The sequence below is a fragment of the Egretta garzetta genome, unplaced genomic scaffold, assembly GCF_000687185.1.
Source record: "Egretta garzetta isolate BGI_Z169 unplaced genomic scaffold, ASM68718v1 scaffold63, whole genome shotgun sequence".
Classification (NCBI taxonomy): Eukaryota; Metazoa; Chordata; class Aves; order Pelecaniformes; family Ardeidae; genus Egretta; species Egretta garzetta.
This window is the reverse complement of record NW_009259199.1, coordinates 1,457,683-1,482,916: the sequence shown is the minus strand read 5'-3', so window position 1 is coordinate 1,482,916 and position 25,234 is coordinate 1,457,683. Positions and strand designations below refer to the sequence as shown.

Sequence of the window (25,234 nt, the reverse complement as noted above, 5' to 3'; positions counted from 1 at the left end):
GAGGGGGATCCTGGACCAGGCTGGCACCCCGCCTGCCTTGTGTGGAGCGTCCTGGGCTGGCGAGGGACGGAGAGAGGGCGGCTGGGGGGTTTCCTTCCCCGGGGCAGGCTTTCCCGGCTTGCAGGACTTAAACTTACAGGCTTAGTGAGCCGGAAATTCCCTGTCGCTGCAAATGCGATGAGAAGTGCCAAAGCAGAGGCTGAGAAGCAGTCCTCTTCTGCCGGCAAGGGGAGGTTGCTTGGCAATAGCTAGAAAAAGCCCTAAAGAAAGTTAAAGGAGGAAATCCAGCCACTTAAGCATTTTGTTCTTATGGGTTTTGACAGCTGATTTTTTTTCTTTTCTTAATAGCTTAGGTTCTCAAGAGCCCGCTTCTCACTCCCCTCCCATCCCTCTGCTCTTTGGGAGCAGTAGCAGTTTCATAGGTGATTAGAAAATGAATGGATCTGCCCTCTCCAGATTTATTGCTATTAATATATGCTAGTTTCCCGGAGAGCAGGCTGAGAAAGCAAGACAGGGTGTTCGCTCCTTTAAAGCACCAAAAATGTGAAGGAGGAACCTGGTGGTCTCTGTGGTTGTGGACTGTGGGCCTGGGTGTTTGATGCAGGTTTCTCCTGTGGGGCTGACACAGCTTTGGGACTGTCCCAGGACTTACAGGACCATCCCAGGACTTATTGTCCTGCTCCGGTGTAGGGAGTTCCTGCAAAAATCCACTTTCTTTGCGGTTTTGGGGAGAAGCAGGGAGCGTGTGTGTTGTGTCACCCATGGGTTGGTGTCACCCATGCCAGTGTTGGGTCTGGGCAGGGCGGTGGAGAAGGTGTGGGGCAGCTGTGCCCCCGCACCCTGTGTCTCCGTCAGCCTCTGGGGCAGACCCTGTTGCAGAGATGGGGACCTTGTCTCTGTGGAGCTGGAAGCAGGAAGTTGCTGCAGCTGATGCTGGGCAAATTTCTGTCTCTTTAATTAAAAGGTTTTTAATGACAGAGGAGGAGAGAGCAGCGCAAGGCAGGTGATCACTGGAAGTGCTGGTTATTGCAGATGCAGAGCCAGTTCTGCCGCCCTCACTTATCCGGAGTTACAGGGCCCGGCTGCTGCAGGGGATGGGATCAGTGGCTTGGGGGCTGCGTCTCCCCTGGTCCTTTGGGCTCTGGGAGACGATGTGGCTCCCCACAGATTTCCCTCTGCTCCTCCCCCCTGGGTGATAGCCCAGGGATGGCAGGGGACTGGGGCAGGCGAAAGGGTCCAAAGCGCCCTGAGAAGCAGCAGCAAGGATGGTGGTGGGCAGCCCTGGCTGCTGCTGGCTGGGAGCATCCTGGTGGGCTGGAAATGCAGCGTCAGAGACCCAGCTGCTAAATACAGTCCCTGGATGTGATTAAAGAAGGCAGGGCCCCTGCAGGCTCCTGCTTGCTCGCCTCCTCCCGTTTCTTCCCCTTGAGCTTTGAAGAGAAAAACCTCTCCCTCCTCCAGCTGTCTGAGCTGTGCTGGAGCAGGTGGCCTCTGTTTTGGTGAAGATTTTGACCTGGAAGCAAAGGGGGACCTTTTGGGGCATGACGAGTTCAAAGGGCAGCAGCAAGGAGCGTGCAAGGGTGCTGTGCATGCATATGACATGTCTGGGATGCCAGGGCAGTGCTGGGGTCTGCTTGGGGTCTGCCAGCCTTGGCAGCCCTCACTTGTTGGGGTTTTCTCCTTGGCTGCAGCTTTTTGAGAAAGAATAAACAGTGCATATGCTGGGAGCCAGGAAGGTCTTTTTTTGGGCTCCTCTCCCAGAAATGTATGTTCATTGCCCTCTGCTCATACTGCTCAGTGAAAGCATTGGGACATTGTGGCCCCAGAGCACTTCTCAAAACCCTGGGACTTGGCAAAGGGGAAACTGAGGCACGGGGCAGTTGTGCATCCTGAGCAGCTGCAAAGCCCCAGATAGTGTCCATGCCCCGTGTCCTGCTCCTGCTGTTGGCTGCTCCCAGGAGCAGTGGAAGCTGGTGACTGTGTCCGTCCTTGGTGCCAGTCCCCTCCCGGGAGAGAGTGGAGCTGGTGCTGGCCTGAGGGAGCTGACATGCGCTTCTCCTTCCCCTCTGGGAGGATGGTTCAGCATCTGGCAGCTTTGCTCGGGGCAAAGTCTATCTTTTTCAGCTTGGTGTGGGTCACTGGAGGAGATGGGTGCTGGATCAGGTGGGGAATGGGTTATGGCCCTGGGGGATACTGCAGCAGAAGTGTGTGCAGAGAAAGAGTTTAGTGCTCAGTTTTTCCCATGGTAACCTGGAATCTTATCACCAAAATGTGTGTTTTGTTTTTAGAAAACCTCATTTTTCCTTGAAGGCTTAGGAACACAGAAATGTGCTCCTAACCCTCCAAAACATTTTACTCCTGGGTGGAAAATAATCATTTTTTCACTAGTTTTTAGGGTATACTGAACTCCTCTTCTTCCACAGGTGTGCTGAACTATCGCTCTTTCCTTCCTGTCTGTCGCAAATGGAGTGAATTTGTCACAAATGAATGTCTTTACACAATTTTAATTTAATAGTAGAATTTATTTGTGCCTTTACGGCAAATCACAGGATTTGATTATGATATTTTAATAGCACTCCATCATCAGTCGGTTAACAAAATGATTCCACAGAAGTAATTAAAACAGTGACTTAATTACGGAGTTGAAGATGGCAAGGTTCGCTCTATTACTGCATGGAAAAAGTACACAAAGGAAATCAAGTTCTATTCGAGTTGGAATGATTACAGAGGTGGTATGGATGCAAGGGTAAGGAGGACCCCCCCGCTGAGTCATGAGGTTCAGAGCAGACCCCTTTGCTTTCAAAACTCTGTCTGAGGGAGAAGTGTAGGTGCAGCTAAGTCCACTCTTAGCCCCAGACCTGGTCAACTGTTTATGTCTAAGGGTAATGCCTAGTGGCAGCTCACAGTTTGAGGTAGGGTATAAGGTTTTAGCAGCACTTGATTATCGACTAAATGAACATTTGCAGAATTAGTAATTAAATCACACATCTACAGATTACTTAGGTTGATTCACACACGCATGCATATATATGTATAAGAAGCACAACTATCTCTACATATAATAATAGCAATATATATAGATATATCTGTTAAAAGTTTACCTCAAGTTCAGTAAGGTACTCACATCGACTTTGTTGGCATCTCTCAGCCAGTGAGGGTTGAGTCTCAGGGAGTAAAGGGTTTCATCCCAGGCTCCACTGTCGGTCCTCGGCGATGGACCTCCAAGTTTAACAAACTTCAGAGTTTGCTAGCTCTGAGAGGCGTTCGCTCAGAGGGAGGTGCTGGTCGCAGCCTGCTGCCGTCCAGGAGAGCTCAAAGGGCCTCCTCTTGAACTGCTGCTTTATAGAGTCATGAGATGATTGGCCTTAGGCATTTGTCATCCTGACCACAGACCAGCTGGTGCTACTGGAACTCCAGTGACGGTGGCACCGCTTCGCTTGGATTTAACAATCATACTGCTGGGTTGCAACCCAGGCAAGGCACGCTTCAAGGCTGGCGGCAGAGATCGGATTGTTCCTTGTTCTGTCTCCTGCCTCAAACATTCAACTGGAGTTCCTTAGTACGTGCAGTGCCTTTTCCACCTTGGCCACGTAGGAGTTTCTGGTACAACGAAGGGGCGCTTAACTGACCAACTCACTATACAAAGACTGCGGTTTGGCGGGAATTCCTGAGGTCACAAAGAGGCTGGAGTGAGAAACGACCTGGGGGGTGCACAATCACACTATCAGTTGAGCACAATCACACTATCAACTGAGGCAATAGGTGCTAAGCTCATGCTTTTCTCCCAGGACACATAGGGGTTTTCTCCGTTTTCACCCTGCAGGGCAAGAGTTCCCACCTGCAGCAGCCCCACTCCTTTGGCCCTGCCAGCAGGGCTTCATGGGACACCCTATTCTCTGGGACATCTCTGACAGTGTCTTGTCTTTTGGGTTATTTCTGCCTGTATTTTAGCTGTCTTATAGCATGTGTATTGTCCCTGTGCAGGTGCCAGTTTGGAAGAGCTGCTTGCTACCACTTTTGCTCAGCGTTCTTTTCCTCTGTGTGAAACCCCAGGGTGCTCAAGCAGTCTGAGGAAATCAAAAAAGATGTGGCCATTTTGGGGACTGGACCTGAACAGAGTCCGCTGTGATCTGCTCTTCACAGAAGCCATCAGTCAAAGGATGCAGGTTCCTAACAGGCTGAAGGTAGCAGATAGCTTCAGCCCTGTGGATGAGGAGCCAGTGACAGAGGATGTCCCTCCTTCCTTTCGGATGAACATCCCTGATAGGATTTCTCTTGCAGGTAATGTCCTGGGTTGTCTTTTGGGGTGGCTGAAGGTTGGTGGGGCTCTACAACATCCTAGGGAATAGGATCCCTTTATAAAGTCCCCGGTGGTTTGCTTTACAAGAGGAGAGGACAGGGGCAGATACTGTAATCAGCTTTCTTCTGGAAGGTAGGACAGGATGGTGGAGACATGCTTGGGGAGAGGTGGGCAAAGGTGACCAACAGAAGGCAGGAGGGGTCTTGGTTCCAAAAGGTGAGGTGCAAAATGTGGAGGCATCTCCCTCCACATCTCTTACAGTTCTCTCTTGGCCTTTAGTAGGCTCCCTGCAGAGACATATAGCCCCATCTCTTTGAAAAACAGCTACCAGACCTCACTTTCATGGAACAGTGTGTCCGGTTGCTTTCCAGTCCATGCCTCTGTGGACTGTCCTGCCACTCACACCTGCGGGACATGGCTTTTGATGTTTGCCTGGTGACACTAGACTCAGGGTTGGCTTTCCTACATCTCTCTTTTCTTCTGTCCTGAGGGCATTCAGGTTGGTTTAATTCTTCCCTCTCTCCTCTCTGTAGAAATATCAGATGCCAGTCTGAGGCCCATCCTGATGAACCAGCAAAGGAAGGTGCCCTCTGTCATGGCGCACATGTCGCCGGACTCCTCTGCGCAGCCCACCCGCCTCGGCGAGCTCCCTTTTCTGCATGTAGCCAGCAGATCAAGCTCCCAGAAACGCAAGCGATCGGTACTATATTGAGAGTGGTTGGGGTTGCCTGTGGTGGGAAGGAGGAGCAATCCCAGTGTTGGATTTCTCCAGAGGTCTGTTATCAGCCCAAGCCAGAATTCATCTTCCAGAGTGCTACCCACTCCTAGGAGTCCTAGGAATGAGGGTGTAGGGGTGGTGGGACATCTATTCAGCCAGTTCTCCTACTGCATTTTGTGAGCAGGAGATAGGCTGAGGTAGGTGCAGTCCCCGCACGACCTGCTTCTGCTACTTTTGAAGTCCCTTTTTCAACTAATGTTTCTCCTGGATGATGTATGAGATGGAACTGTTTCATCATTGCAGTGTAAAGGGTTTTGGTGTCAGAGTTGAAAGCCAATTTTAACCTTGTGTGAAACTAGTTCAAAAAGAGACCCTTGACATGGGTAGGCAAAGGCTTGGTTTGGCTGCTGGAGCTGCTGATCTGCCTTCTCAAGTGCTTTCACCTCCCTGAGATTCAAGAGTCATTCCCGAATGCGTTAGGTTCAGAATCTTTGATCGAAATAGAGATCAGATCAGCAGGCTCCTTGCTGGTGATGCTTGCCCTGCTCCAAGCATCGCCCTGCTCCAAGCATCAGCTCACCAGGTTTGGGGCTCATGTCACCCTCCCACCAGAGTGCTTTCCCTGTGCTGACGGGCTCCTGGCACTGCAGACCATGCAGGGCACCGGGCTGGACTTGCCCTGTGCAGGGCTTCTGCACTAACATGGTTGTGTTTGATGCCAACAGGGCCATCACAGCAGCAAGTCGCGGCGGGAGAGGACTCCAAGTGACTGTGCCCAGCTGGCCTTGTGCAGCCCGGGCCAGCACCATGAGCGGTGAGCACAAACCCAGAGCCATCTGGAGTGGGTGGGGATCAGCATCTCCTGTCATCTGTGCTGCTTTGATGCTCTCTGGTGTTGGTCCCCTGAGATGATCCCTGATATCCAGATCAGGGCAAGGCAGTGCCTGGCAAGTCCTACTCTTGCACGAGAGGAACATGGCTTCTGGCATCAGAGAGGTTTGTGCCAGGCAGCATTGAAGGCAGCTGCGTTGGTCCCCAGGGCAATGAGCTGGGATGTATGCAGGAGAGCACGTCCCCTCTCGCAGCAGGCTGGGAGCACTGCTGGTCCCTGCCTGGCCATTGGGCCAAGAGCACCTCACTGCCCACTCTGGCTTGTCCTGGTCTCTCTGGCTCTGCCCACCGTCCTCTTGGTGCTTTGCAGCGTGCTCTCCTGCTCCAGCACCAGCGTGGCAGAGTGCTGGGGGCTATGGGCAGGTGACCAGTGGCAAATGAGGCACCAGGGCTTAACCAGGTTTGTGCAAGGGCTGTTGAAACTTGTGGTGCCTTGCAGATAGGATAGGCTAAGAGCACACTCGCCTTTCAGCTCTTTGAGCATAGCTTGTGAGCAGTAGCATGGCGATAGTGGTCCTCTGCTCATGGCCTTGGGCTCTGGAGCGTCTCCAGTGGAGAAATTGTCTCTAACTTAATCCGAGAGCAGAGCCACCTTTCCCCCTAGAAGTCCAGGGTTGTCCTGGGTGTCAGGAGAGCTGCCAAATGCCAGGCTGTGCCTGTGCTGTATGAGGCCAGGAAATAACAGGCATGATTCTGTGTGCACCCCAGGCCGGATGCGTCCCCCCTGCCCACGCGCAGCGCCCCACTCCCCCTCCTTGCGGAGACGGGCAGGATCTACTCTGTGCAGAACATCTTCCAGACCATGTACCTCCTGGGCCAGGTGCTCTTCCACCGTGTCCAGGGCTCTCTGCAAGACCCAGTGCCGTCCAGGTGACTTTGGCTCGTCTTGAACCACCTCCCTGTCACTCTGCAAGGACTTGCCTTTGCCTCGCTATGGCATGAGCTCTGTAAACCACAGGCTGCACTGTGATGGAGCAGGATGGGCCTGCGTGGCTGCCCCAGACTTTCCTTCTCTCCTGCCCTGTCTGCCAGCTCCGGGTGCCTGGCCCAGGGGCGCCTGGTGCAGCCAGCCTGGGTGCGCCCTGCTAACCCAGCCCCGCTTATGTCTCCTGATTAACACCGCTCTCCTGGGCACCCTGAGTGATCAAACGCCGCCTGTGACTTTGCTGGGATTTCAGCTGCTCTTCACTGCTAAGCAAGTGCTAATTTTTCTGCGTGCCTTGATAGCTTGATGGAGAAAAAAGTGTGAAGGGTATCAAAATCCAGAACAGACAGCCTGACCCCTGTCCCCCAGACACCCTCTCCTGCAGGGTCCCAGCACTCTTGGCTGTATCTTGGTCACTCTTAATTAACCTTTTCCACGAACTGGCTGCACTGAGTTACTCATCCCATAGCCAATACCTTTGAGCAGGGTGGAATGTACCTGTGTGCTCACTGGAGCAGTTATGGAATGACCTCAATCTCTCTGGATGTGCTGGAGCAGCTATCTCCACCACACTGTTATCTGTGCAAGAGCAGTAAATTTAACATGTTCAAAGACATCATTGCAGCCTTAAGGTGTCCCCAGTGCTCTAAGGCTGCTGAGCACCTGCAGGAATGTCTAAATACTTCTAATTCTCCTTGAGCAAAGCCAGCAGGCAGAAAGGGAGGAGAGCGAGCATCCGTCAGCGGTGCCATCAGTGGCACATCCTGCCTTCCCACCCAGCTGGCTCCGAGCTGCAGGCAGCAGAGCTGACTTCTGCGATGTCCCTGCTTTTAACCACAGTAGGCTGACTGTCTTCAAGTGTTGCTTTTTTTTTTAATGAAGTCTGGGCATGCCAACAGGTCTGGTTAATGGCTACATAAGACCTTCTCCCTCCTCCCGTCAACAGTAGAGGAGGTTTAGGCCATGGTACTGTGAGAGGTGGTAGCTTGTGGAGCCACTGCAATGCAGTGGGGTGGGTCCTGGGCCTCTCCCCAGGTCTCAAACTCCCTTTGAAGCCAGCCACCTTGGAAGGCCTCTTCTTGGTACTTTGCATCACTTCAGATGCATACGGTATCTCTTCACTATGACAGCTTTGTACCCCTATGCAACAATAATAATAAAAAAATGGCTGAGCTGACTTGTTTGTCCTGAAATTTTAATAACAAAAGTCTGGTCTCGGACAGAGACTAGAATATTTGCCTGACAGTGACCTCTTGAAGAGTATGAGTCATCGGAAGGTAACTTCTAGTCTCTAAAGGGTGTTCACCTGTATCAAGTGGGATTTTTCAGTCAAAAGCTGCAGGATGTGTCCATTTTTAATGGTTCTGTGCTGGGGGAAATTGGATTTTCTTTCTGTTGTGACTTTCATTTTATATTGCAGCTATGTTACATGGAGGTAATATCTCACAAACTTATAGATAGAGATTCACTGAGTCTCCGCATGCTGTTCTGGCTTGTCTTCAGCAAGATCACCATCATGTTGCAAACAGGAGTAAACACCCTGCCCTCCCCAAGGTCTCTGGAGGAGTGGTGTTAGACACTCACTAACCCCTACGGTACCAGCAAGTGCCCATGCGAGGTATTGGAGTGCGTAGGGGAGTTTTGGTTACAGAAGAACTGGCCTATGATGATGGGAACAACAGACTGAATGTGGCAGTTCTGATTTTTCTCACTGTGGATCTGCTTGCTTTGGTGGCTCAGTGCTGTGGGCCCTGCAGCAAGGCTGTGTCCCCAGGGGATGCCTGGGAGATCGGTGGTCTGTCTTGCCTCTGCCAGTGCAGCAGCTAATCCCAGGGGGGGGCCCTTTGTTTCCAGGGATGGAAGAAATTGGCGCATGCTTGGGTTGCTTGTTTATGTTTCAAGTTGAAGGTAAAATTTCCTATAAGAGCAGAAAGTGATACTTATTTTGTTGGAAGGCCCCAGGAAAGTGAGCTTGTGGTATCTGGAGAGGAACAAATCCTCGTCTCAGCAAACACAGGACCCTTTTCTGCTGGCTGATGTGTTTGTTCAGATAGTTTCCCCCCAGCTGATGGCTGCTTCTCACCAGCGGGATCCTCACATGCTGATGTAGATGAGATCATTCCTCCATTTTGGCATTGGCCCTGTGATACGTATTTACCTGACTGGCTCTAAAGATGATTTATCCAACCCTCAGTGAATTCCTCTTGACTATAGAGAATGACTGCTCGGTAAATATCGTGTTTTCTCTCTGTTGGACCTCTAAAGAAATACATGCGTGCATTTTCCCTGTTGTCTGTCATGGCATGTGCTGTATGTTGTGTTGTGATCACTATGGGGTGCATGGTGGAGGGGTATAAATATGCATGATGGGGATTAAGAAGAGATGAGTAGATGCTTTGCAGGTGCTGTTTCCTCTCTCCTGATGCTGCATCCAGACAGCATGTCCTGGGCACGCACACACTACCTGCATGGCTTGGTCCCCTGTGCCGCGTCTGTGGGAAGGCAGCTGCACCTCTTGAGCAGTGTTTGTCTGTCTGCATCTCTTGTTTTTCTTCCTCAGCTCCCAGGAGGCCGGTCCAGCCCTAGAGAGTGCCTTGGAGGAGGTCGGGGCAGCTGAGATGGCAGCAATGAGAAAGCAGGTGAGATGGGAGTGAAGGGCTGCAAATGTTCCCTGGGAAAGCCATAGGAGGGTGGGTGAGGAGGCTCCTAGGTCTGCTCCTCAGTCCTGGTGGACTAGGGTTGCCAAAATAGTCCCAGCTGATGCTCCTAGTGGAGAAGCAGGGAGGACTTACATGCGTGCTGACTCATCAAGCTCCTACCTGAGGGGCAGTAGGGCTGCAGGAGACAGCCAGACCCCTCCATCTGCTGGCAGTAAGGGCTCAGGTGCTCTTCTGGTGGGAAGGACCTTTTCCTGAAGCATCTGCTCAGGAGCTGAGGTGTTGCTGCTAATTCTCCCATGCAAAGGTAGCTGCTGCTTTAGACAAGGAGGACCTGAAGGAGATGGCAGCTCCTGTCCCTCCAGGACTGTCCCACGCCTCTGGGGTGTAGCCAGTGTCCTGCACTTCACTGCAGGGCTGACAGTGGCCCCACTGCTTCCCTTGCAGCTGACGAGGATCTCGGGGAGGCTCCGTGTGCTGGAGGAGCAGTGCAATGCCTGGCGGCAGAAGGAGGCCCTGGTCTACTCCGTGCTGATCTCTGCCTGCCTCGTCAACACATGGCTCTGGCTGAGGAGATGATTTCCCGTGCCCTGACTGCCCCTGCCCAGCCCTGCCAGGGTGGGTGAGGGCAGGGAGAGGATCCTTGCTCCTGTACTTGCAAACAGTAAAACTATGTTTTTCTTCTTAACTTGACCTGTTTTTTGCACTGTAGGCCCTTGAGGATCTGTGTCCCTTAGGCCCTGATTACAAAAAAGGTGCCATCCCTCTCCCATGCTCTAGCATCAGAGGTGGGTGAGGGAAACGATGGAGCTGGGCCTCCTGCCACAGCAGCTGGGGATGGGTGTTAGGGAGAGGAGGGGTACAAGGAGTATGGCCCAACGGGCGTAGTCCCGGGGCTGGGCTGTGGCTGCCAATGCCCTGTGAACACGAGCAACCACCTTGTGTGTTTGATGGGGTCCGTGCTTGTGTGGGAAGCTGCTGTGAAGAGCCTTGGTCTCATAAGAAATTGGTGGCTGATACAGGAGGTGTCTGTCCTGCATAAAGCAATGGGAGACCCTCTGGCCCTTGGGCTATCTGCCAGAGGAAATGCAAAACTGAGGTGTTGGGTGTCTGTGGACATGAGGTCCTGTTACAGTGGTGGGCCCAGTCCCCTGACCACGTCCCAGCTTGGGTCACTGAATTCTGGCTGCATGAGAGTCCTCAGCCAGCTGCTGTGGCCTGTTCCTCATCTTCCACCCCAAAAGCTTATGCAGAGTGGTTGAATGTTTTTAAACTGCTGGTGGGTCTTCTTTTCTTCCTTGTGCAACTGCTTGTTGGTGGAGGCAGTACTGTCTGTTCTCCTGTGCCATAGCCCTGGCTCTAGCAGGTGTGGAGCTGGAGGAAGCAGGAGCTGCCATCCCTGCATCTGCTGCTGTGCCACTGTCCCCTCAGCTCCTGTCCTGCTGTTGGGAGTTCAGCAGTGGGTTTGCAAATGCTCAGATCCAAAGTGACTGTAAGAGCATTGCTGAGGTCTGGGCTTATCCAGGACCTTGGCTCTTTCCCAGAGAGGTTTAAATGGGAAAGCTCCCCATGGTGACTCTCTGGATTATAATACCTCGTACTAACAGTGATGGCACCAGACAGGCCATGGAAAATTGCCCATTTGGGCAGCAGTAGATATTTGTTAGGTTGCCAGTGCCAGAGGGCAGGATGGCTCCCAGGTCTGCTGCCAAGCTGTAACTTCAGTGTTGGTGCAAGAACACAGGTGAGGGGAATTCTTGGCCCAGATGCTCTTTAGCTAAAACCAGGCCCAGTTCTACAGCTTTGCCATTTTTTTCTTTCTGTGGAGTTCAGTAACACTTGGATCTGAGGTGACTTGAGACGCTTTTGGTGGTTCATCTAAGCACATCTGCTGGAGTTGTGCTTGCAGTCTCTGGGGGCAGGTTTTGGCATGGCCTAACAGGACCATTCTGTCCCACCTATAAGTAATTGTAGCTGGATCTGCAGGTCATCCAGATGTCCCCATGGCTTATTTACAGACATGGATGCTTGAGTGTTTTCTGCCTGCAACTGCATCAAGCATCCATGACTGTAAATCTGGCAGCTGGACATTGACTAATAAATAACTGTCCCACAAGTAATTGCAGGTCTGAACCTGTGCCTGATAGCTGAGCCGAGGAGAGCGCTGAGATTTATTGCAGTTGGGAGCCAGGATGGTGCGGTGGGCCTGCCGTGCCGTGCCATGGCAGGGGGTACCTGAGGGATGGGAGCACTGGTGCAGGGGTGGTTCCTGGTCTTGTGCCTCAGGGATGTGGCTGGGGTTACCAGGGGACCTTACACAATGGGTCTGTATAAAGGGGCTGCCAGCATGTGACTCGTGCCAGGAAAGAAGGGAAATAGTTTGGCTGGTTTCTCTTCTCTTGAGAGGTGCAAACATGTTTTGGAGGAAGCTTGTGTTTTGTTTTTTTTTAAAGATGTATTTTAGGTTGAGAAGGGCTGACCCTTTGGGGGACACTCCCCTTTCAAAGCGTGGATTGAAGATGTTTGGAGCAGGGGTGATCAAATTGTGTGTGTTCTCAAAGGCTAATTACTGGCAGGTTGCAGGGGATACAATATGGCTTTTATGTAAGACATAAATCCTGGTGTGAATCTGGAAACGCTGTCCCATAAAATGCGTATTTTAATAAACTCTGTGTGTTCTGGATGTATTTCTTTTACCAACCATGGAGTCTGATCCTGGTATCCCAGTGGATGGCAACAGGTAAGGTTTATTCCCTTGGCAGCAGGACTCTGACCTGGTGCTGGATGTCTCAGCCACGCGTGCTTATTTAACCAGCTGCGGGATTTCCGGCATCTTGAGAGCTGCAGGCCGTTTGGCCTGCCTGTGTAAAACATGCCAGCTGTCCCAGCCGGGGGTGATCTGGAGGAGGAGAATTCCTGGTTAATACCATCCCTGTTGGGGTGCAATGTTTTTATTTATTTCCTTTCTCTCTTCCCTGCCTCCTCCTCCCAGCTCTTTGTCCCAAGGCACACGTGGCAGGGCTCGGTCTCTCCTAGGGTCACTGCCACAACGATGTGCACAGAAAACGAAGTGTCTTGTGCAGTAAGGTGTTTGAGGGAGCTGCGAGGGAGCAGCTCCTGGAGTTCACATGTTGCTTTTGAAGGCAGCTGCAGGCAGGGAGCAAAAGGAGAGGTGGAAGGGGGACACGAGCAGCTGCTGGCGCCCCTGGGCTGCGACCTGTCCCAGTTCCAGGGCCTGTGACGTGGGGACGAGAGCAAGGCAGTGCATCCCTTGCTGCTGGGTGCTCACCCAGGCAGCACCCAATGCTGCCAGCAGCCCTGGCCAAGGCTGCAAAAATTCCATTTCTTCCTTCGGGCTCCCTGCTGTCCAGGTTTTCAGTGAGATCAGAACAAGTGGATTTTAAGGCTTTGAAGGGGAAAAAAAAAGGTAAAGCTCAGCTAGCGAAGTGACTCTGGGTGCTGGTGCTTTCAGATCAGCCCTGCACACAGTGCAGAACTCCATGTGCATGGCAGGGACTGATCCAGCCTCAGCTACTGCACATGGCTAGATGCTGGAGGCAGGGGGTAAAAATTAACCTCTTCCTTATTGCCTTGGGAATACAAATTTTTTTTCTAACTGGTTATTAGAATGGCTTTGTGAACCAAGTACAAGGCCAGAAATGGGTGAAAGATGCATTTCATGATCATCTTCAAACTGCAGCTCTCTTCACCCAGACTCCAGAGCAGCACATTCGGTCTCCTACTCCCTGAGCATGAGAAGAGGTAATTGGATGGGAGGGTGTTAAAATGAGGCTACTTCTGCAAATTTTCCATCATAGCAGTAGCTGTGGCGCAGCCTGTGAAGCAGGGAAATAGTCTCCAGCTTTGTTTTTCCCTTGGACAGAGGGCTGGGAGGGGAGCAGAAGCAGGCAGCCCGGGAGGCAATCCCGGTGCATCCCCCCAGGCGGCAGGACCTCATCTGGGGGTCTGCTGGCTCTGCCTGTCCCTGGGTGGGCAGTTCCCCAGGATTTGCTGGGGACTCAGGAGCCGCTGGACCCAGAGCTGCTCAGGACAGCTGCGATCTCCAGCTGGGCTCTGCCCTGAGAGATGTCTGGGGTCCCTCCAGCCATCAATGAGGTGGCAGGGGGAGAAGGAGATGCATGGATAGGGAAATGGAGCATCCCTGAGCAGCATGTTTCCCTCCTCTCCTTTCATCCCCCGACACAAAGCTGGCTGCTAGTAACTCCTTTGAAGTGCACCTTGCTGCTCAGGGCGTCGAGGATGCTCAGGGGATGGGCGTGCTCTAGTGACTTAGGCACACGCACATGCGCCTGTGCATCCTCTCCGTGCACCACGGAGGCCCCTCTGCCACTGCCCGGCCGCATTGCACTGCTTGGGCAGGGAGAAGGGCAGGAGTGCAAGCAGCTCCATGTGTGCTGGCTTTGCTTTGCAGCTCAATACGCGTTTTAAAACTCTGAGTGCTCCGGAGACAGCCTGGGAGGCTCCTGGGGGAGGGATGCTCCCCAGCCACCCCTGCTAGCCTGCATTAGGCAGCAGCCAAGAGTTGAAGGCTTCGGGGGACGCCAGGCATGTAAGTGGACAGTGGACAGAGGTGGCTTCTCAGCAGCGGCTCTGCTGCCCTGGGGAGGTGGCTCGCCTGGGTGTGTGTGACTGTCCCTGTGCATGCAGCGTGGATGTAGTCTTCGTGCATGTTGGTAGGGATGTAGAAGGCATTGCCTTGCCCCAAGCAGAGGCTCCGCTGTGGGCTGCATTGGGTGAGAGCACAAGCGTGTTGTCTCCAGGAACCTGCTTCATCTATGCATTGCAGGTATGGAGGGCGTACTGTGCCCGGGGGGAGCAGGCAGGGCAGCCAGGGCGGGAATACGTGGTCTAGGCAGAGCTGGGCAATGCCTGTGTGCCTTTGCATCCATGCATGTGCAAGTCTGTGCTTCTGTCAGGTGCTTTTGCATGGTGTGGTCTATACCAGGGTGCAGGAGAACAGTGAGGACTGCATGTGATGCAGGGGCTGGCCAAGCCCCATGGGAATCTCGCTTTTTAGATAAACAAATTCTGGTGAAATCCCTCACTTAACAGCTCCAAGGCAGCCTCCATGTATTAATGCAGGGTCTTCTCTGCTGCTCTCTGAAACCAGGTGGTAGCTCCTGCCAGCAGGAACCTCAGCAAGGCTGTTTTTAAATGGCAAACCTTAATTTCCAATGCAGGGGAGATTTCTGAGGTGATGAGAGGTGGGGCTTGCTGGGCACACCATCAGCAGGTTGCAGTGCCCTGGGGAAGGAGGGCGGTTGCTTGGGTGCAAACACCTTTGTACACGCAAAGTCTACCACGTGCTGCTGCACAACAGCATCCCCCTGCCAGGGCTGGCCTTGTGCTTACATCCCTTACCTGTCTATTTTCTTGTCCTTGGGCAGGCAGTGGTGCTGAGAGCCGTGGACTCGTTGTTATGGCACGGCTCGCTGGGGATGCTGTTGCCCTGGCAATGGCTGAGGAGCCTGAATGATGAGGAGAGCATCTTTCATGGGCCACAGAAGATGTGGGATCTCTTGGGGAGGGTGAAATGCTCTGCAGGACTCTAACTGCAGCATCAGTGACAGCTGGTAGTGGAAAACACGGAGTGGGCACATCCTATGGGGTTTGACCCTCTCTCTTCCCATGCTGTGCCATGTCTCTGTGTTCAAACCACGTGATGTGTCCTGCATGGCTCTTCTTGTGGCTGTTTTCTGCTCTTTGCAGGTCTCTAGGGCAGGGTATGTACCACCCGTGGTCTCTTCACATGGAAGATGATGGCCAAGAGTAATGGTCTACACAACTCGCCAGCCAACCAGCACCCCTGCCCGCCTGCCCAAGCCCGAGTGGAGGGTGACACGGAGGGGACGGGGCCCAGCACCAGGAGGTCAGGCTGGTCCCTGGTTTGCCTGACGGAGGCAGCGGTGGGGCAGGGGAGGGGAGGGGAGGGCCAGCTCAGGCTGTCTGCCAAGACCTGGTGTGGGCAGGGCTGCAATGCCAAACCTCAGCTGCCGGCTTCCTCTGGTTCATCTGGCTGTGGGCAAGTGCCATGATGCCATGGTGTGGCTGTGACCCCCCTCCCTTTTCCCCACTGCAGGACCTGCTCAACCCAGGATGATGCCTCCTCAGGGCTGCGGAGAGGGGCTCCCCCGGATGGGGGGGAGCAGCCGGCTGCCTCTGCTTTCCAAGGCAGGCGAACCTTGGCCAGGTACCTGTGCGTGCTGCTGGCCCGGGGTGAGCCTGAGCCTTTTGTGCCTGGCTTTGACACTGAGGACTTGTGTGGGGCCAGAATCCCCTCCTGCGGTATGGCATTCAAGTGTCATAGTGTCTGTGAATGCTGCTCTGCGTGCCCTGGTGCCCATGGAGAGGGCTGCAGGAGGGGATGGTTCCATCACATCTGGGGCCCCAGGTGGGCTTGGGGGCTCCTTTCCCTTTCAGGCAGTGTCACTCTGCCTCAGTCACCCACACGTTCATGTCCCCTCATGTCCCTGTGGGAATGGCAGCAGGATTAAGGAAGGAGCTGTGGGTCTCTGCCACAGTGAGCTCTCTTGCTCATATATTCTTGGTCCCATACTATCACTACAAGGAGGGTAAAAAAGAAATGTCTGGGCTTGAGAGGGAGCTGTGAGAGTTTTCTTCTCAGCTGTAGCCCCCCCTGCTTGCTCTCAAGCTTTTGCTTTCTCCTTGCTCCACAGAAATCTCCTGACTCTCCCTCTCTCCCCCCATCCAGGATAGTCCGGCTGGTGCTGGTGCTGAGGGACTGGGCCAGCAAGAGCTTGCATGAGGAGCAGCAAAGGCCGGACCCCTTCCTCGAGCGCTTCCAGGGCCCTGAGCTCCAGACGGTGGCTGTAGGTGCTGGCAACGTCCTAGGGGATGAGGAGACTGAGGAGGAAAACAAAAAGTAGGGTCCCTTCCCTGTGGGCCCAGTTATTGTTGGCTGGAGATCAGGCATGCATGGTGCTCAGGGCTCCCAGCAGTGATGGCTAATGGAGGGGGATGGGGATGGGAAAGGGGGAGGTAGGATGCTGTGGTGGGAAGGGTCCTCCCTGCCCTCTCCAGCCCCTGTCCTGGCAGCCAGCCTGGCTTTATTGGGCTGTTGTGCTGGCACACAGAACCTGGTAGTCTGTCCCTGTAGAAAAGACCTAGTCTGTCCCTCACCCATGGGGTCTTCTCTCCTGTGGTCCATGGCCTGGTAGGAAACACGGATTGCATGGCTCGTGATGGCTAGCAGACCTTCACATTTTCAGAGCAGTTCAACACTAGGGTCATCATTTGGAGCCAGCCCTCAGTCTGTAAAGAGATGCACCTTCAGCTTGCGCATATGAGGAGCTGCAGACAAGCCAAGCAATGCAGGGTCTCCACCCAGGAGACCACAGCAAGCACAAATGCATGGGATTTGCCAGTCTCATTCATAATTTGTAGGATGAAGGGAGTACATTTGCTACCCATGCCCCCCCAAGAGCAGACACTATGACAGCAGCTTTCTGAAAAGGCTCTTTCAAATCCAGCCCTTTCATCTCCTCAGCTCACACTCCCAGTGAAAAGCAATAACCTGGCTTTTCTCCTGCTGGCTAATTAAAGGGCAAAGCTCACTGACTACTCTGGATCCTACCATTATACATGGTAATTAAAACACCAAGAAATGATTGTTTTCTGTAGGAGAAAAATATCTGAGCCTTGTATCTGGGTCTTTACTAGTCATGGAAAAAAATGTTCTGCCCTGCAAGGTTAAGGGGAGCTTGTTAATTCTCAGAGGGAGCTGAAGTGTGCCATGAAAGAGCTGCTCAGTGCCAGTGGGCTTCTGGGGAGACGGTGGTAACGTCTGCTGTTTTCTAGGTCCTCAGCTCCACAGATAAGAAGATCCCCAAGTCTGGTAACTCCGAATGTGAGCTGCTGTTTGTGGCTTTGGAAGCCTCCATGGTTGCAGGCTTGGGTGCAAAGCCTTTGGGAAGAGGCAGATGGTTATTCCCTCTTCTGTTTTAGCCCAGAGCCCTGGTTCTCCAGCCCTGGCCCTGTTGTCAGTATAAAGTCAGTGATTCTGGCCACCTGCTGTGGGAAGCACTGGTGATGTAAAGCTGAAATTACCAATGTAATTAACACCATTATTGGGGTTATTAGTGCTTGTGGGTGTTACAACAGCACAGGCTGGCTGCAGGTGAGTCAGTGCCTCCCATGTTCTATGTCCGAGGGAGCAGAGTCCCTTTCTTGAAGACATTTAAGTCACGCTTTCTGAGCAAAAGATAAGCACTTTTAATGGGAAGGTTGGACCACATGCTTGTCTCTGGCTGTACCCAGAGCAAATGTGAAGGACTGCCACTGGCTTTGTGCTGAGTGCTGGTCCCCATGTCCTGGGCACCATGGGTGCTGCTGCCTGTGCCGCTGGGGAGGAAGACTTCAAGGCAGAGGTTTTGCTTTTGAAGCTGTCAGAAGCAGTGGGGCAGGCATGAAGAATCTGTTGGCAAGCGGGTTGGTTTTTTTCCTATCATTGGAGAGAGTTTTGCATGTTCAAAAGCTGGAAGGGCGGGAGGGGGAGAAGGAGTTTTGCCCTACCAGGCTGCAGCAGCTAAGCCTATCAGCCCAGCCGCAGAGTTTCTCTTTCCCAGCTTCTTCAGTGAGATCTGGCGACTGGCGCACACACATTTTATCTCAGAGTCCCAAGATGAGCAGGATCAAACACTTGGGAGCAGTTCAAAGGCTGGACCCAGGACTGAGGAGACTGCAGGCGGGCAGCTGTGAGCATCACAGTGATGGCAGCCTTGCAGCACCAGCGGCCCCCCGGGTCGCTGCTCTGGGGCTCGGGCATCTCCTCCTGGTGCTCCCACTGATCTGCAGCACACTTTCCTTCCTGCTCTAATTAATCTTTTCTTAAGATCTGTCTGGCACGAATCCACACCTCATCTGGGAGAGGCAATGCCATGTAATTATAAGTTTTCTGGTTACCCTCTTCCATACATCTTTTTCTGGCTCTGCCATGGGGCTGCTGTGTGCATGGAGGCCACCTGCTTTGCCTTACTGTCCTACAGTTTCCTCTTCTGGTACATTACTGAGCCCAGTTTTGGGGATAAAGGAGCTTAAAGAGTGCTGGACATTTTTGCTCAGCACTGCTGGAACTGGTTTTAGCTTACAGACTGGCACTCAAGCTGCAGCTATGTTTGAGCCAGTCTAGTGCAAGGGAATAAACGCGATGTGGCTTCCAACCCTGTTCTCTATGTATAGCCCTTTATTCATACATTGCCAGCTCTGGCTTCTCTCTGCTTCCAGGAAGAAATGGCAGATCTTTGTGGTGGACCCTGCAGGGGACTGGTATTACCGTTGGCTGGCTGTCATTGCTGTTCCTGTCCTCTATAACTGGTGCTTGCTCGTAGCCAGGTGAGCTGGGAGGGCATAGGGTGCCTGTTTCCTCTAATCCTCCTGTTCACCTGGTTGTTCTTGCTCAGCTAGGATCAGACAACTGACACTGGTGGTGCTGGGGCTGGTGGGAACCTAAAGGAAAGGGACCCCCGCTAATCACTGTGACTTCTGCTGTGCAAAGGCAGAGCATCCATCCGCTGGCTCTGGTTGGAAAGGGCCATGATTTTGGGGTAAAGCTGCAAGGTGCATTTGGGAGGTGGTTTCAAGACGTTGCTTTATCTAGTTCAAGGGAGGGCAGATTTTTCAGATTTCAGAGAAGGGTGTTTTAATTTCTAGGAGAAGGGGAGCAAGTGGCTAAGCTCTGTTGCAGTGTTAGGAGGCTCAGAATCAGCCTATATTCAACCGTAATAGTTGGAGATGATAAGGAGATTTGTTGGTCTTGCCACCCTATTGTATGACCTTCCTCCAGGGCTTGCTTCAGTGACCTGCAAAAGACCTATGTTGTCCTCTGGCTGGTGTTAGACTACATTTCAGACTCTATCTACATTGGGGACATAGTGATCCGCCTGCGCACAGGTAAGCAGAAGCGTCATCCTGGTTTGTAAGTGCTTTGCTTTAATCCCTTAAAAGCGGAGATGAGCTGCAAGGCAGAGGCCTAATCTACAGCTCCATTAGAGGGAGGGTTTTGTCTACCTTGGCACTCGCTAGTACGAAGCAGTCTCCAGAGAAAGAATCTAATTAAAAGATCTGAGAAACGGAGTAAGTTTCAGAATGAAAGATTAATCATCCCAGCTTTCAACTTCACCTTTGAATAATTGTACAAAATTACCTGCATTACTATTAGTATTCGGGCATAGTTGAAGGTCTGTATCTCTGATTTTGCATCAGTTCAGCTAATGAATTATCTACATGGAAAAATGGTAGAATTTAATGTTCTTGGAACGCGGCAGGTGGCTGTATGTTTTCTGTCGGAACTGCAATAATTCATGATCTGGAGGATGGAAACCTTTGTGTCCCTATTTCTTCATGGCAACAGAGTAAATCCCTAAGTGATATCTGTAGGTGGCTTTTGCCAGATGAAGGGCTTGAGTGATAACAAAAGCTTCTGAACTGAGTATATCAAGTGGAACTGGTAATATTTGGATGACCCTGTGTATATATGCATGCATGTGCATGACATACTATAAAATGTTTCTCAGAAGTGCTTACAAAGCATGCAGAAGATAAGCTGAGATAATTCTATCATTTGTTTCTCTGTTAGGGTTCTTGGAACAGGGCCTCCTGGTCAAGGACCTGAAGAGGTTACGGGATAACTACATCCACACCTTACACTTCAAGCTGGATGTTCTCTCCATCCTGCCAACAGACCTGGCATACTTTGCTGTGGGATTGCACTGCCCTGAATTGCGTTTCAACAGGCTGCTGCACTTCTCCCGCATGTTTGAGTTCTTTGATAGGACTGAGACCAGAACCAGCCACCCCAACATCTTCCGCATCAGCAACTTGGTTCTTTACATCCTGGTCATCATCCACTGGAACGCATGCATTTATTATGCCATCTCCAAGGCCATAGGATTTGGAGAGGACACCTGGGTCTATCCCAATGTCACAGACCCTGAATATGGGTATCTGACCCGGGAGTACATCTACTGTCTCTACTGGTCTACATTGACTTTGACCACCATCGGAGAGACCCCTCCCCCTGTGCGTGATGAAGAGTACCTCTTTGTGATCTTTGATTTCCTCATTGGTGTCCTCATCTTTGCCACCATTGTGGGGAATGTGGGATCCATGATATCCAACATGAATGCCACTAGGGCAGAATTCCAGGCAAAAATTGATGCCATCAAACACTACATGCAGTTCCGTAAGGTGAGCAAAGACATGGAAACCAAAGTGATCAAGTGGTTTGACTACCTGTGGACCAACAAGAAGGCAGTAGACGAACGGGAAGTCCTCAGGAATCTCCCTGATAAGTTAAGGGCAGAGATTGCCATCAACGTTCACCTGGAGACACTGAAGAAGGTGAGGATTTTCCAGAACTGTGAGGCAGGTCTACTGGTAGAGCTGGTGCTGAAGCTTCGCCCGCAGGTGTTTAGCCCAGGGGATTACATCTGCCGGAAAGGGGACATTGGGAAAGAGATGTACATCATCAAGGAGGGGAAACTGGCTGTGGTGGCAGATGATGGAATGACACAGTATGCTTTGCTCACTGCAGGAGGCTGCTTTGGTGAGATCAGCATCCTCAACATTAAAGGGAGCAAAATGGGCAACAGGCGCACAGCCAACATCCGTAGCTTGGGCTACTCTGATCTCTTCTGCCTGTCAAAGGAAGATCTTATGGAAGCAGTCACAGAGTATCCCGATGCCAAAAAGGTCTTGGAGGAGCGTGGCCGGGAGATCCTGATCAAGGAAGGGCTGCTGGATGAGTCAGCTGCAGAGGCAAGCACAGAAGAGAAGAGCGTGGAGGAGAAGCTGGACAGGCTGTCCTTGAACCTGGACACACTGCACACCCGCTTTGGCCAGCTCCTGACAGAGTACAATGATGCCCAGATGAAGCTCAAGCAGCGCATCACTGCTCTGGAGTCCAAGATGAGGCAGCAGGATCTGGAGGACTTCTTCTCTGATAGCTCAGACAGTCTGCTTGAGGATGAGGAGAAAGCTTTACCTGGTGGGACGCAATGAGGGGGTGCAGTGGCCAGCTAGATGATGTCTGGCCTTGTGCTGAGACAGTGTTTGCTATTTCACAAGGCAGATCTTGTGGCTGCCTTGCCACGGACTGCTCTCAGGTCCTTAGCGTTGCTGCTGCCGTTGCCTTGATGGCAACTCCTGAGATGGCTCCAAATCAGGTGATTGTCATAGCTCCTACTCCAGCCTGTCCCTTTTCTCGTTGCCTTGATCTGAGACCTTGGGCTTGGATCATTAAAAAGAGGAGAGTGGCTAATGCCACTGCTAACATTTCTTTCCAGTGTCTGCAAAAGGCGCCCATCACACCTTCCTCCTATTTGCCTTAATAGAAGGTGGGACTTGAACTTTGCATGGAGGGGTACCTGGACATGCTGACCTCCCATGTATGTTGAGGAGATGCAGAGTCATGGTGGACAGAATGTGCCATCTACCCATCCACACAGGGACCGAGGAGGAGATGGGCTTTGGAAGATGCTGCATTCCTTGGAGATAACAAAACCACCCCGTTGAGAGAGACCAAAACACAAGCCAGATATTTGCAAATGCATTTTGGGTTCAGCCTTTATAACTCACTTTAGGTAAATAGTCTCCACTGAGTGTCTGCAGACACCCAGTCTACACAGAGGCACTCCTTACCTGCAAGATACCAAAACTTAACTAAAACAGCCCAATCTGTGCCTCATGTCTGCAAGTGCAGAGGCTTGTCTGGGTCCCTGGGATCTGGGAGTCCTGGTGGACGACAAGCTGACCATGAGCCAGCAGTGTGCCCTTGTTGCCAAGAAGGCCAATGGCATCCTGGGGTGCATTAAGAGGACCATGGCCAGCAGGTCGTGGGAGGTTATCCTCCCCCTCTACTCTGCCCTGGTGAGACCCCACCTGGAGTACTGCATCCAGTTCTGGGCTCCCCAGCTCAAGAAAGATGAGGAACTCCTAGAGAGAGTCCAGAGGAGGGCAACAAAGATGATGAGGGGACTGGAGCATCTCTCCTGTGAGGAAAGGCTGGGGGCGCCTGGGATCTCATAAGTACTTACAAATATCTTAAGGGTGGATATCATGAGGACGGAGCCAGACTCTTCTCAGTGGTGCCCAGTGACAGGAGAAGGGGCAATGGGCACAAACTGAAACATAAGAGGTTTCAGTTGAATAGGAGGAAGAACTTCATTACTTTGAGGGTGACAGAGCACTGGAACAGGCTGCCCAGGGGGGTTGTGGAGTTGTCCTCTTTGGAGAGATTCAAAACCTGCCTGGACAATATCCTGTGCAACCTGCTCTGGGTGAGCCTGCTTGAGCAGGAGGGTTGGACTAGATGATCTCCCGAGGTCCCTTCCAACCCTTGCCATTCTGTGGTTCTGTGGTTGCTGTCACTGCCTAGGTCATCTCCACCACCCACACTGAGGCTGGACATCTAGCTGGAAGGGCAGGCAGCTGCTGTCCTCCTGCCTACCTCTCTTTTCCCTTCTGCTGTATTTGGTGCTGTCAAATGGCACCTGGCACGTGCAGCTCAGTACCCTGAGCATCGCAGCTTCCTGGGGGACGGCATTCCCAAGTGCTCCTGCTGCAGAGGCAGCATGATTTCCATTTGGGCTATGGATGTCTCGAGTGACAAGTACAATACAGAGGTAAAAACTGCAGCTCGCTGGCCCAGCAGCGCCTGTTGAGCTATGTGCAGAAGGAGGACAGTAACTGTCTCTCTCCTCTATCTAATGACGGCCAGATGTGCCAGGAGGGGTTTAACTGAAATTACATGTTTTTAAGGAACAAAGCAATGGTGGGACCCAACTGTGCCCGTATTTGCTTTGCTGTGGGTAGCTCAGAGAGAGTGCAGAACACATTTATTTTCTTAGGCAGGGGGTTTTCTTGTACTCAGTGGGAGTTTTGGAGCTTTGCAGGCCACTTGCCTTCTGGAGGAGAAATGAGTGGCAGAGCCACAGGGACACATGTGCGAGGGTGAAAACGTGGCACCATCGCATGTGCCAGCACAGCTCTGCCGGGCTGTGCTGCAGCCCTGCGGACTCTGCGGTGTGAGCAACTTGTTTGTGAGGGGGGCAGTGCAGGGAAGGCCACCAAAACTCTGCGAGCAACAGCAACCTCAGCACAAGCACGCCTAATGGTACCATGCAGCTGGCGGATGCAACCTCATTTCTTGCATCTGCCGCGCAGCTTGCCCTGACCTGGGTGTAGGCATCTGGGACCTCCTGCTCCTGCCCACTCGGTCTGTGGGGTGGACTGGGGCCAGTTTCCAGGGAGGAGAACATTTGGTGGAGAAGGGGATTTTGGAGGAATTCATGTTCTGCGTCAAATTCAGCCAACAGTTGGCTAAAATAATGGGATGGCACATAGGGAGTGTCAACCCAGAAGGGTTTATGGTGGAAAACTGAGGATATTTGCTTTGTCCTTTCTTTTCCCTCCAACGTATGACTGCCTCTCTTCATTTTGTATGAAAATTTTCCATTTAAAAATAATGACCTTGCTTTTGGGGATTGGTGGGGGAGGGAAGGTTAAATTACCAGCATTAGAATTTGAGGTAAGATAAAAAGGTTTTTGTTATCTCTAGATGAAATTGTAGGGTTTCTGGTGGTATTATTATTATTAATTATTTCTATTGCTAAGATGATTTGGGTTGAAGATGAGGTGGTTTCTGTTCTGCTTTTTCTTATACCACCAAGAGCCCTAGCTCCCAGCTTTCCCCTTTCCCGTGATTTATCGCTCCTGAATTTGCCGCTCGTTCTCTGCCCGCGGCAGGCGGGAGGGTGCGGGCAGCGGGCGGAGCGCCCTTTGTTTTTTAGCAGGAATACACTTAATTTACATGCAATCGAAAGGCTCTACTGACACATTCAAATACAATGATTTAAAAATTATTCACAGAAGACTGTGATCTGCATTTCAAGGTAGTGCAATGGCAGAAATTACACAGTGAAAAGGCACGATCATGTCAAAAATAGTGACAGCAGTAGTATTAGGCAAATGTAGTCCCTTTTTTATGGTCACAGATTTTGGCTTAATTCACTGTATTTATGTAGTGTGGATGAAGAAGGCGATTATTCTCACTGACTACTCCTCTGCTGCCGTGGGGCAGGGGTGGCCGGGGGAGGTGGCCGGCCCGGGACAGCGGGTGCCGGGGCTGGGGCCTGGCCCTGCTTGTGTCCGGGACAGGGCAACTGGTTTATTCCAGGGGAAAAAGAAAAAAAAAAGCGGCAAACCCCACTCCTTTCCCCAGTTTTAATCCGAGATAATAATCCACTCGGGAAACTTTAAGCCTTCAGACAAATTACCCCAGAGGATGGCTTTGTGAATTCAGAGCAGATCCTGCTTATTTCCTCACGGCAGCAAGCCAGGAAATCATAGATTGATGAACCGCTTGACGGGCCTGCTAATGAAATTAGCAGCAACTCCGTGATTTTTTTCAGTGAGCAGGACAGGCAGATGCTGGGGAGAAGCACACAGTGGCACAGCTGCACTCGCAGGCTGCCTAAATTCCCGGCAGAGTGGGCACAGGGCACAGCAGATACAGCTTTGGCTGCTGCCCATTTTACAGGTGGGTGCGATAGGTACCTTCCCCCCGCCCCGTAAGACTCCCCTGGCGATGGGGAGCAGAAGGCTGCCAAAGGCTGCTCCTCAGGGCTGGCAGCCAGGAGAGGGCCCGCTGTAAGGGTCTGCTCAGTACCCTGCAGAGACTTGCCCATGCACCACCATGCATTAAA

At 52.2% G+C, this 25,234-nt stretch overlaps 2 protein-coding genes across 2 annotated transcripts; both read left to right on the top strand.

The window, feature by feature from the left end:
* The first annotated feature begins 3,056 nt into the window (after window positions 1-3,056).
* Window positions 3,057-9,384, top strand: LOC104123556. Its single transcript, XM_035891414.1, has 4 exons — window positions 3,057-4,281; window positions 4,834-5,000; window positions 5,744-5,832; window positions 6,618-9,384. The coding sequence occupies exons 1-4, from the start codon at window positions 4,086-4,088 to the stop codon at window positions 6,781-6,783; spliced, it is 618 nt and encodes a 205-aa protein (XP_035747307.1). The 5' UTR covers window positions 3,057-4,085; the 3' UTR covers window positions 6,784-9,384.
* Window positions 8,974-22,303, top strand: CNGA2 (cyclic nucleotide gated channel subunit alpha 2). The gene is made up of 8 exons (XM_035891415.1): window positions 8,974-9,062; window positions 9,395-9,473; window positions 15,222-15,381; window positions 15,592-15,702; window positions 16,225-16,395; window positions 18,756-18,863; window positions 19,315-19,421; window positions 20,107-22,303. The coding sequence occupies exons 3-8, from the start codon at window positions 15,269-15,271 to the stop codon at window positions 21,528-21,530; spliced, it is 2,034 nt and encodes a 677-aa protein (XP_035747308.1). The 5' UTR covers window positions 8,974-9,062; window positions 9,395-9,473; window positions 15,222-15,268; the 3' UTR covers window positions 21,531-22,303.
* The last annotated feature ends 2,931 nt before the right edge of the window (window positions 22,304-25,234 follow it).

Coding starts and splice junctions, on each gene's coding strand:
- LOC104123556 (XM_035891414.1), top strand. CDS start 4,086: ATGTGGCCATTTTGGGGACTGGACCTGAACAGAGTCCGCTGTGATCTG. Junction 5,001..5,743: donor CCCAGAAACGCAAGCGATCG/GTACTATATTGA, acceptor TGATGCCAACAG/GGCCATCACAGCAGCAAGTC. Junction 5,833..6,617: donor CCGGGCCAGCACCATGAGCG/GTGAGCACAAAC, acceptor TGTGCACCCCAG/GCCGGATGCGTCCCCCCTGC.
- CNGA2 (XM_035891415.1), top strand. CDS start 15,269: ATGATGGCCAAGAGTAATGGTCTACACAACTCGCCAGCCAACCAGCAC. Junction 15,382..15,591: donor ACGGGGCCCAGCACCAGGAG/GTCAGGCTGGTC, acceptor TCCCCACTGCAG/GACCTGCTCAACCCAGGATG. Junction 16,396..18,755: donor ACTGAGGAGGAAAACAAAAA/GTAGGGTCCCTT, acceptor CTCTGCTTCCAG/GAAGAAATGGCAGATCTTTG.